The following is an 11404-nucleotide window of genomic DNA, read 5'->3' on the forward strand; positions in this document are numbered from 1 at the left end:
GAGGCCAGCCTGGTCTACAGAGTGAGTTCCAGGACAGCCAGGGCTATACAGAGAAGCCCTGTCTCAAAAAAACAAACAAAAAATCATCACAGCAAATCTTCTAACCACCTGTGATAGCTAACGGTTCTCTGTACAAGAAAGCACCAATTGGTTGATAGAGCCAATTCCATCAAGCATTTAAAGTGTAAGTCCTTTGAGCTGTATGTTCTGTGGCTGTCAAGCCCGTAACTGACAAGTAGAAAGAACAGCCAGTCAAATGCAACCCAAGGGAGGAGTGTCACCTTAGGTTGGCCCCTTTTCATTTGGTAACAATAGTAACTGCATTTAAGGAAAATAAACTCATTTCAAAGGTTTAAATTTTTTATTAGAAAAGTTATAGCAAAGTAAAAAAGGAGTTACCAAGAACAATAATGGCATTATCTCATCTGGCATATCCGAGTCCATTCAAACAGGACTTAAGGTGTAGAAAGGCAACAGTATGACGCTTTCCACAGCCAAGGCTGAGCACCGGCCCCTCGGAGACTTCTGCACCACATAGTTCTAATCAAAGGCAACTGCAATTCCTCTTCCAAGCTGTATCCTTAAGGGTTTTCTGTACTTGCTTTAATACATTTTCTTTAGTAACAACTTTAAAGATGTCTGTCATTTCCTCATCATCAATCATTTATTTTTCTAAACCATTTAAACCAGTCCCTCCCCGCCAACAAATCTGTTTTTACCTTTGCTAATATGAATTGCCTTAGAAGGTCAGTCTGAGTTCAAGTTCACACCACAGCCCTCAGACCTGGATACATGCCTGCCTTCTCTTGCTTCTTAAGAAGCATGATTATGAGTTACCTGTAGCCACTAATTTACATTATGATAAGCTTTGGTTTTGTCTTTAAATCTACGAAGCTCCGCCTCTTCCATTACCTATCAGATTCAGATCTGGAAGAAAGTGATTTCATTTGATCTCTCTGAGTCTTCAGTACTCAAATGATACTTCATGTTATTTTTTAGAACTTACAAGCAAGGGAGAAAAACTACATCTTTTTAGTGTTTCAACAAGAAAATATTAAAGGTCCCAAAGAGGGTGACCACCTCTCTCAATTCTGTTCTACCCAGGTTCCCAGTCTCCTATTGCCATGGCAGCCATGACAAGGAAACGCTACACCAATTCCTGCCATACTCCTCTGAGATGCCGAAGCCACTGCATACCTATTTCCAAGAAGCCAAAGCCTTGACTGAAATCAGTCAAGTCAGTGTCTGAGTGTTGCATACACATGACTCACCTACCCTGAGCAAAACTACAGTCTGTGACAACTGCAAGGACCTGGGGGTGGGGTTGGGGGTGGGGTGACTAAGATCTTTCTGGCAGCATGAGAAACTAAAGCCAAGTGCTATCTGGGAGTGAGTTCTGAAGCAAGTCTCCACAATAAAGACCAGAGGGGACATTGTTAAGTATAAGCATTACCGAGGTGTAAAGCCACCTCTGTGCGTGCCTCCACGACCCCCTCTAAAGCCACCTCTTTCTCCTCGGAAATTGGATCGATTTCTTTCACGACCACGGCCGGCAGATGTTCCCCCTCTCCCTCCACCTCTGGGAGCTCCACCACCACGGTCAGACTTGGATTTGGGAGGAGGTGACTTCGGTCGAAGCCTCTCGATTTCCTCTGTACATCCAGTCAAGTATGAATTGGGGGCACTGAAATAGGATGCGTATGTTTCTGCATTGTAGTTACTATTTGTAAGTGTTGGTCCAACTGTGAGCCAGCCTGAAATAAAGGGGGAAAAACAGAAAACATTTCTCATCTCTTTTCTCTTTGGTGGTCCTTTAGGGGCTAGTTCAAATCCTTAACACACTCTCAATGATGACTCAGTTACACACACAGACATCCCCTCTGGTATAAAATATACGACACCTATGGTCATACTGTAAAAGGTTCATATGCACATACCTTGTTTCTCATTCTAGATTATAGCTTTTGATACATATCACCCTGGCTGTTCCTCATCTATTGTATTATATATCGCTTATAGAAAATTTTAATACACAATGTTTGGGTTGGGTTAATAAAGTATATACATATATCTTTCCTACGTATGAAAATGGGGCTACTGTTTTTCTCATTAAATCTTGAGAAAAAAAATGTGCTTTTCTCTTATACAAATATCCTCAGTTCTTAGGTCCTAGGAATCTAAGCGCAGCCATGTTGCCCTCATGGCATCTTTCCATGAGCAATGGCTTTTTTCACAAGAAGATACACACATAGACAAGGCCATGAAAAAAATGCACACCACCATTAATAAGTAAGAAAACAAAAGCACCATGAGGTATCTCACTCACTGCAGTCAGAATGGCTATGATCAAAGGGAAGAGAACGAGGATGGCTGCAGAGGCTGAGGAAGGGGAGCTCCCACACACTACTGATGGGAGTAACACTTACTATGGAACACATGATGAAGGTTTCTCAAAGAACTAGAAAGAGGACTCCATACGAATCAGAGACCCTACTCCTGGAGTACATATCTAAAGGAACTAAAACTAGCCTGTAGTACTAATCACACAAGCAGGATATGGAAGTGACCTAGGGGTTCACTGATGGATGAATGGATAAGCTGAATGTCATATATTCTGTTCTTGATTGTAATGGGACTAGAGGGCATTATGTTAACTGAAGAAAGTCAGGTAAAGAAGAACACATACCACATATTCTCATTTACAGGTAGAAACAAGACATGCATCTGAAAGATGCAGAGACTAGAGAAGTGGTTACGAAAGGCCAGGTAAAGAGTGAGGGAAAGAAGGCCACAGACCAGACAGTGAGGAATCCAGTACATAGCAATGAACAGCTTAGCTAAGAGTAATAACTGAATACTTTAAAACAACATAGATTTTAAATTTTCCCAATTCAAAGAACTGAAGTGATATATTCAACAATTACCCTGACCTTACTATACACATGTACAGAAACATCACAATGTACCCAAAAAATTCGGATAATTATGAGGTACCAAAAACTAAGTGGAGCAGAGAGGACTTTTAGGCAGAAAAAGTTCTCAGTGTAATATTACAATGGTTGACATATACCATAACCAATCTATCTAAATCCGTAGATACCACCAATATCAATTCTAATATAAATCATGGACTTTATATAGTTCTGTGAGAAGTGCTGGTAATGGGGGAGAAGGTAATATGGGAACTCTTTGCCTTCTCAGTTTGCTAACATAAAATTGCTCACATATGAGGTAGAGAAAAGAGGAATCCAATACATAAGACTTAGACCTTAAAATCTACATCTCAAGAAATGATAAACCTGCCTTTTCTCAAAACCGTGGTCTCACCTGGCCTGATAGTGCTATCTCTCCCAAAGAGATGAAGACGTCTTCTACCAAGACAAAAATGCTCTATTATATGAAAAATTTCTACCGGTTTTTCTATATTGCCAATCTCAGGCTCTTCTGTGATAATTAAGTCAATGTCAACATTAGCATGAATGAAGTCCCCGTCTGTGCTTCGCTTCACAGTTCCTTTGATCCCCATAAGGCAATGCTCCTATAACAAAGCACATCAATGAACTCTTATTACCAACAATCATGGTCTCACAGCATTTATGGTTTCTAAACAGTTCTTAAACAATCTTCACTTCTATAGATCCGTCAGGATATAGTCTAATGGTAAAACTGCGACAGGAAATCCTAGATCTCAGGCTGTCGGACAACTGCCAAGTAAATGGGAAAAACATTTTTCCCTTTTACAGTCTCTCAAATATTTTCAAAATCCTACTTCTCTTCCCACACAGGTATGCTGAGATTTCCCAAACCACGTAATTTTGCACCTCCCTCCCACTGTAGTTCCACATGGGTTCAGCTATGACACAATATACCCATCAGTACAGACCCTGGTGGGTAAATTATCCTAAGGCAGTACTCCACCTTCAGGTCATACACTTATCACCAAGAAGCTATAAATTTGGGGTTCCAATGGCCCTCCTGGGCTCACACAATTAAGAGAAGTGCTTACTTCCTATAGCATGTTTATAAAAGGAGGCGAAACTCAAGACTAGGCAAACAGGAAGGACACATGTGGTAGGCAGTAGGGTAAGGAGGATGGAATTCTAGGCTGCCTCCAGGCACACCTCTCTCTCAGCAATTCCACAGCATCACCACTTGGAGATTTTCCAAATGCTGTCACAGAAATGATCTAGTCCAAGGAAAACTTAGTAAGACAGATGCTCCCTCTAGTGGCTTCCAAAGTGTAATATGCAAAAGCGCTTTGAGCTTAAACTAGTGAGACAGATTATATGGAGCAGAAGCGCTTATTGGTTCTTTTTTGGGGGGGAAGGGGAGTTGGGGAGATTTCGAGACAAGCTTTCTCCATATAGCCCTGGAACGCTGTAGACTAGGCGGACCTTAAACTTAGAAATCCGCCTGCCTCTGCCTCCCAAGTGCTGGGATTAAAGGTGTGCGCCACCACAGCCCAGCCCTTAGTGGTTCTTGCATGGAAAGACAAGGTGCGATCAGACAAGCATGACTTTACTGGTCAGATAATGAGTTCCGATATCATTTCCTCTTTCTAGGCATTCAGAAGGGAAACTTTTGAGAGTCAGGTGTATCAGAGCCACACCTAACTTGGAGTTACATCAGTTTACAGTACACAGAAGCCCACTGTTTAGCAGTGTGCGCTGGTCCAGGGCTGGGAAGGAGACACTTTTGAGGTATCACATATACTTCTGTGATGCGCACACTATTTAACACGCATAAAAGCAATGCTACTGAAATTAATTTCAGGGTATGTAGTAATATAGATGAATTTAAGAGAAAAAGAATAAAGAAAACAAGATAAAAAAGACAATACCTTTGTTCTCTGGAAAACTGCCTTTGGATCTAGAGTCTTTGTCTTTCCAGGATTGTTTTTATTGGTTTTAATCCAACAAATATCTTCACATCTTCTGTAACCCCACTTTCGCAAACACTAGAAATAATTTCAAAATTAAATCTTTAAAAAATACTTAAAATAACCAGAATTAAGAAGTTTTATAGTGGGCTGGAGAGATGGCTCAGTGGTTAAGAGCACCAACTGCTCTTCCAGAGGTCCTGAATTCAAATCCCAGCAACCACGTGGTAGCTCACAACCATCTGTAATAGGATCTGATGCCCTCTTCTGGTGTGGCTGAAGACAGCAACAGTGTACTTATATATAATAAATAAATAAATCTTAAAAAAATTCATTTAAAAAAAAAAGAAGTTTTATAGAATCAACCACTGGACTGAGCACAGGGTCCCAGATAGAAGAGCTGGAGAAGGGACTGAAGGAGCTGAGGGACTTTGCAGCCCTGTGGGGGGAGCAATAGTGTTAACCAGCCTGATCCCCTAGACTGGACCACCAACGAAAGAATACACATGGAGGGACCCGTGGCTCTGGCTGTGTATGTGGCAGAGGATAGCCTTGTTGGACATCAGTGGGAGGAGTGGCCCTTGGTCCTGTGGGGGTTTGATGCCCCAGTGTAGGGGAATGCCAGGGTGGGAAGGTGGGTGGGTGGAGGAACACCCTCACAGAAGCAGGGGGAAGGGGGATGCAATAGGGAGTTTCTGGAGGGGAGACCTGGAAAGGGGTTAACACTTGAAATGTAAATAAAGAAAACATCCAATAAAAGAAATAAAAAAAAAAGTTTTATAGAGGGATACCAATTTCAGAGCAGATAAAAGAAGAAATATAAGCATAATACAGATGTTAAATATATCATTTAGATATTTGCATGTTACTTTTCTTGTCACAGTGACCTAGTATCATATATAATGTTATATACCTCAATGTTATATAATTCTCGATATTTTTAAACTAGTCAAAAAAACAAAGGCAAAAGCACATTAATGTTTGTAGCCTATAAAACATTTTATGTTCTTTTCCTAATTAACTTAAGAATCCACCTGGAAAAAATTAAGAACAAAACACAAATACCAACTTACTACTCTCCCAAGGTCCAATCCTTCCCCAGAACCACACCAGAGAAAAATAAATGACCGAGGTGCTGCGATCTCATCGATCTCCAACTTCATAATCTAGAAGAAAATCAAAGTAATATAGCACCGAGTGTGCCCCACTTATCACAACGCCAAAGAATAACTACTGAGACTTTTTAGGATCTCTACAAATATATTCTTCAGATATTCTAGGAAATAGCATAGGAAATAACTTCTATGCCAGAAATTACTTTGATGTGCTGCTTTGTTGTTCTATATACAATCAACACACATACATGTGCAAAAGACATATACTTGCTTTCTTTTTTTTTAAAAGATGTATTTATTATTATATGTAAGTACACTGTAGCAGTCTTCAGACACACCAGAAAAGGGCGTGAGATCTCACTATGAATGGTTATGAACCACCATGTGGTTTCTGGGATTTGAACTCAGGACCTTTGGAAGAGCAGTCAGTGCTCTTAACCACTGAGCCATCTCTCCAGCCCTATACTTGCTTTCTTATGCGTTCAAGAGAAAGAGATCATAGAAAAGTACATCTACAGAACGATAGAATTTACTACAGAGCTAATAAAGGCAGAGTTAATCAGAGGTTAAAAGAGCCCAAAGTTACTGGCAAAATGAATGTCATATGCCTATTGCCACAGAGAGTTTGGAGTGACAGAGGTAGGAGGGCCACTTTTGTCCTGGTATATGCAGGACTCTTCTTACAGGGGAGCATTCCCAAGTCTCCTGTCTTCCCGCAGTTCATACTTACTGCCGTCATGCCAATCAGAGGATCTCGCTAACCTCATTAAAACCCTCGAAACCTTAACGGCTGTCAAACAGAAGACGAAGCTCCTAAGAAACCACGGTGAAGCATACTCATAACCCCACTTTCTGGTCAAGTAAACATGTATTCCTTGGAGGCAAATACGCCATTACAATGTGTAGCATTTCACCGTACATCGTCCCATGTCCAGCACTTCTCGTTTGCAGTGATGCCGGTCTCTCTATAGTATTCTTCCAGAGGAGGCTCCAGAAGAATCACATCGAATTTGGGTGTCAGTTCTCTGATGTCAAAGGCTTCGATGTCCGCCTGTAAGTACCTAATAAAGGGGTCGGGGGAGGATGGTGAAATACCTCTGGTTACGGTAATGAAGGAAATTCCTTACCCAACATTATTTGATAACTATTGCTAAACATTATTTTCAGCATGAGCTAACTACTAATTAGCTTTTTCTAGTAGATCTTTTGTTTACTGCAGTCTTTATATCATCGATGTCTTCCTTAAGACATGGAGATATTTACAACAAAGGAAAAAAAACAAGTATATCCAGAATAAAGTCTTCACTTATATTTACACTGAAAATCTACACTCATGTGATCTCTAACCTATTTTAATTTTATATTATTAGTATTATTTCCTTTATAGGGCTGGGCTTTGAACACAAGTCATCAGGCATGCATCACTGGACAAGAAGCATGTTTACTCACAGCCATCTATCTCACTACATCTATCATCTATCTCCCCAGTCCAAGATACGTTTTTCTTTTGTTTTTAAGGCTTGGGGGCTTCTAATGCTTAGAATGAAAAGTCATCTCTGAAGGCAAGGATTTCCCTGCATCTAGCTCACGGGGAGAGCACCAGACTTGCCCCCAACAAGCTCTACTGAGTGGAGAGGGTCTGCCCAGGAAGTACACTGATTCCCCAACTCTGAAGCAAAAATGCAAGACATGTAGCAAAGCACCATGAGACAGGTGTTTGCAAGGCAGTTTCAAGTGTTCCCAGCCTCAGGTGTTTGCAAGGCAGTTTCAAGAACCTCCAGCCCCAAGAGAGGGCATCTCTACTTTACAAATGAAGACTAAGTCAGAATTCACAAGCCTCCTAAACTACCTAGAAAGCTCAGTAAGAAGCCGTTATAGACTTGGCACCATTCCAAAATAATGTACTTTACTAAAAATAAGAAAGAATAAAGTAATAGAATAAACAGACTGATAATGCAAGTCAGAGTTGGAAAGAAAAAGCATTGAACTACTTACATAGGAGGAGTATTTGACTTAGCTATTAGCTCATCCTTTAGTCTGATGAGTTCCCTAAGTTTAGGGTATTCTTCAAATCTGTCAGCTAAGCCTAAGAAGGAAAAAATAGTCAATTCTCAATTTCAGTTCAACTGAGGTTAACACTGATGATTACAAAAGTTATGAGTCATCCTTCGCCATCACTTTAAATTAGAAATAGCAGTTCATTTTTACTTGTTTCCCATACATAAGAAACACCGATAAGAAAATAAATGGTATAAACACCTTGACTAAAAACTAAAAGTATATGGGCAGGAGAGACGGACCAGCTGTAAGAGCTATGGTTGCCCTTCCAAATGAGCTGAGTTTGGTTTTCAGCACCCACATCAGACGGCTCAGGACTGCCCGTGACTCCAGGTCCAGAGCATCTGGCCTCTGAGGGCACATGCACTCATGTGAATACACACAGGCATATACACCTAATTAAAAATAATAAATATACTTTGAAAAGCTCAAAGCCTTTAACAGGAAGAGTAAAAGTAGAGACAAATCATAAAGTGCCTTCAAATGGTGACTCAGATCACATTTAAAATAAAAACACTGGAAGGCTGCATTGCTGTCGGGTTTGATATAACACTCAATCCCTTATCAGAAGGTGGAATCTGCAACAATCTGAGGCCTACCTTCCCTGATGATCTGATAACAGATCTGTGGCATACTGTTTGGTACGTGGGAATTTACAATCGGCCATGTTCCTTGTTTCTTGGAATTAAGATCTTGGAAAAATCAGCACCTTTTATCATGCTATCATAAAAAGTATTCATTAGGGGTTTTATTTGTTTTGTTTTTGATTTTTTTGTTGCCACAACATAAGGCATTATAGTTCTTAGTTAATTCAAATCTCCATTTGACTTACATTTGACAACCTTTTCTCAGTTTATAATAATTTTACATATATATATATTTTTATCTTGGGAAGGCAGGTATCTTAAGAAATGAGTTTATATTCAAATATAAGTATGTAATATATTCTAACTTTTTAATGCTATCTCTAAATTCTACTTATAAAAACATAAAAATCAGAGCCTGGTGTGGTAGTTTATTTGTGTAATCTTAGCCATTAAAAAGGCTCAAACAAAAGGATCATAAGTTGGAAGCTTGCCTGGGCCACATAGCAAGTTCACAGTCAGTCCAGGCAACATATAGACCCTGTCTCAAATGATAAAATAAAATAGGGCTTGACACTTGCTTAGCATACACAAGGCCCTGTATTCACACCTAGTACTAAGAAAAACAATACATTAAAAATCACATTTAAAGCCCAGAAGTGGTGGAGCACGCCTTTCATCCCAGCACTTGGGAGGCAGAAGCAGGTGGATTTATGAGTTGGAGGCCAGCCTGGTATACAGAGTGAGTTCCAGGACAGCCAGGGCTATACAGAGAGACCCTGTCTCGAAAAACCAAAAAAAAAAAAAAAAAAAAAAAAAAAAAAAAAAAAAAAAAAAAAAAAAAAAAAAAAATCACATTTAAATTAATTCTTCAGGAGTGATGATGCTTATAGATGACAAAATTTAGTTATATCACATTTAAATTTTTGTGCTACAATAACACTACTAAGAATCTAAAAAGATAATCAGCATAATGAGAGAAAATATTTATAAATCATGTGTGTGTATAGAAAATTCAAACAGCTTTTTAAATTCAATAGGAAAAAGACAAAAAAGGTACAATATAAACAAACTATTTGGTTATTTCTTAAAAGATATTTAGGTGGGCCAATATGCCTATAGGATGCTAAGCTTATCACTACTTGCCAAGAAATTATAAATCAAAACCTCCATAGAATGTGGGTCTGATGGCAGACTTGTAACCATTAGTACTGAGAGGCTAAGGCAAAGAATGCTCACTCTGAAAGTTTAGGCCAACTTGAGCTACACAATTAGACTATCTTAAAAAAAAATCAAACCCAAACCACCTCAAACAGATCCTGTGTACCCAGCTACCTAAAGTCAAGACCCTACTGACACCACGTGGACACTCGGAACACAGGACCCGGGAGCTTCTTCCCTGAGGAGCGCTCTCATAGTATTCAAAGGTGCTATGCAAGCTGCTGAGGGAGAGGAGCAAGCGCAGTGCTGCCCAGCTTTAAAGCCTATGAACCACAACAGTGACTGGCCTGACAAGAACTCTCCAGTGGTACAATAATGGCACTAACATTCTGGGGATAATGAACAGCCATCTAGTTAGACCTAAGGCCCTCTTGATAGAAGGAATTCTTGCTTGCCTAGTAGTGTAGACCTAGTCAACTACTGTGACCAGCAGTCACAGACCTGAGGGAACCTACTGCTGTCATTTTCTTAAACTAATATAAATTCTAGCTATATTCTAAACTATGCTATACTCATAGCTAAGAGTGGCTTTCATTCCCACATCAAAGAAACTATTTTTTAAACAAATGGAGACTATTACAGAGATCTGCAACTGGTCAAATGGCAGAGAAGAGGGGACTGTGGGGTGCCCAACTCCAACCGATATATGTACAACACAACCATTACATCTAAGGCTCGGGAAAAATCATGGACCAGCCAGAGGATCAGCACATCTGAACAGGCTGTTAGGCACAAAAGGAACAATGCACCTGTGAAATCTCAACAATATGGCTGCCTGAACAAGACCAGCATAATGACAATACCAGCTGACAGGGACATGGGAGATTCTACTCAGTGCCAGTGCCTGAGACAGGGAGAATTAGTTTCCTCTAGAAGTGAACTACCACATAGTATGTGCTTAGCTCTAGTCATAAGCACTTAAAAGCAACACTAAATGAATACGCATGCATATACATATAAAAATAACTAAAGAGAACATGAATGGGGGGTGTTATAGGAGGAGCTTGAGGAGTGTGCATACAGTACACATAACTGAAGTTCTCAAATAAAACTATATTTTAAATACATCATGGAGCTGGAGAGATGGCTCAGTGGTTAAGAACACTTGCTACTCTTGGAGGGGACACATGTGGGTCCCAGCACCCACACAGTGGCTCCCAACCACAACCAAATATGACTCCAGTGCAGGGGGCCTGAAGCCCTCTTCTGGCCTTGAAAGGCACCAGGCTTGCAAGTAATACACAGACACAAACAAAACACTCCTGTACATAAAATAAAAAAATCACAACAACAACACAGCAACTAACACTACCAGAGCAAAACAAAAACCAAATGTACAATGCCACCCTCAGCACTCACTGGAATGGCTACAGTAAACACAGGCAGTAACACAGACGGTGAAGGGGCTTGGATCTGCATACTTTACGCATAGCAAAGTGAAAGGGCATGGCAGGTTTACAACCTTTGGGGGTGGTGTCTCCAAAAGCCAAACACAGAATCAACACACTCCTGACCCATCAATTCCATCCCCTGGAGTTTGTCAAAAA

General features: G+C 40.2%; 1 protein-coding gene across 2 annotated transcripts in view; it reads right to left on the reverse strand.

The window, feature by feature from the left end:
* Positions 1–342: 342 nt before the first annotated feature.
* The window catches only part of Mettl14 (methyltransferase like 14), a 17720-nt gene continuing 6658 nt past the window's right edge, over positions 343–11404 (reverse strand). For both annotated transcript variants that reach the window (XM_031375359.1, XM_031375360.1), the window contains exons 6-11: positions 7990–8080; positions 6914–7055; positions 5953–6045; positions 4841–4957; positions 3328–3538; positions 343–1754 (exon numbers count right to left, since the gene is read on the reverse strand). In XM_031375359.1, the coding sequence (XP_031231219.1) occupies positions 1450–1754; positions 3328–3538; positions 4841–4957; positions 5953–6045; positions 6914–7055; positions 7990–8080 (959 nt within the window). In that variant the 3' untranslated portion in view covers positions 343–1449. The remainder of the gene's footprint in view (positions 1755–3327; positions 3539–4840; positions 4958–5952; positions 6046–6913; positions 7056–7989; positions 8081–11404) is intronic.

This window comes from Mastomys coucha, unplaced genomic scaffold (assembly GCF_008632895.1).
Source record: "Mastomys coucha isolate ucsf_1 unplaced genomic scaffold, UCSF_Mcou_1 pScaffold16, whole genome shotgun sequence".
Classification (NCBI taxonomy): domain Eukaryota; kingdom Metazoa; phylum Chordata; class Mammalia; order Rodentia; family Muridae; genus Mastomys; species Mastomys coucha.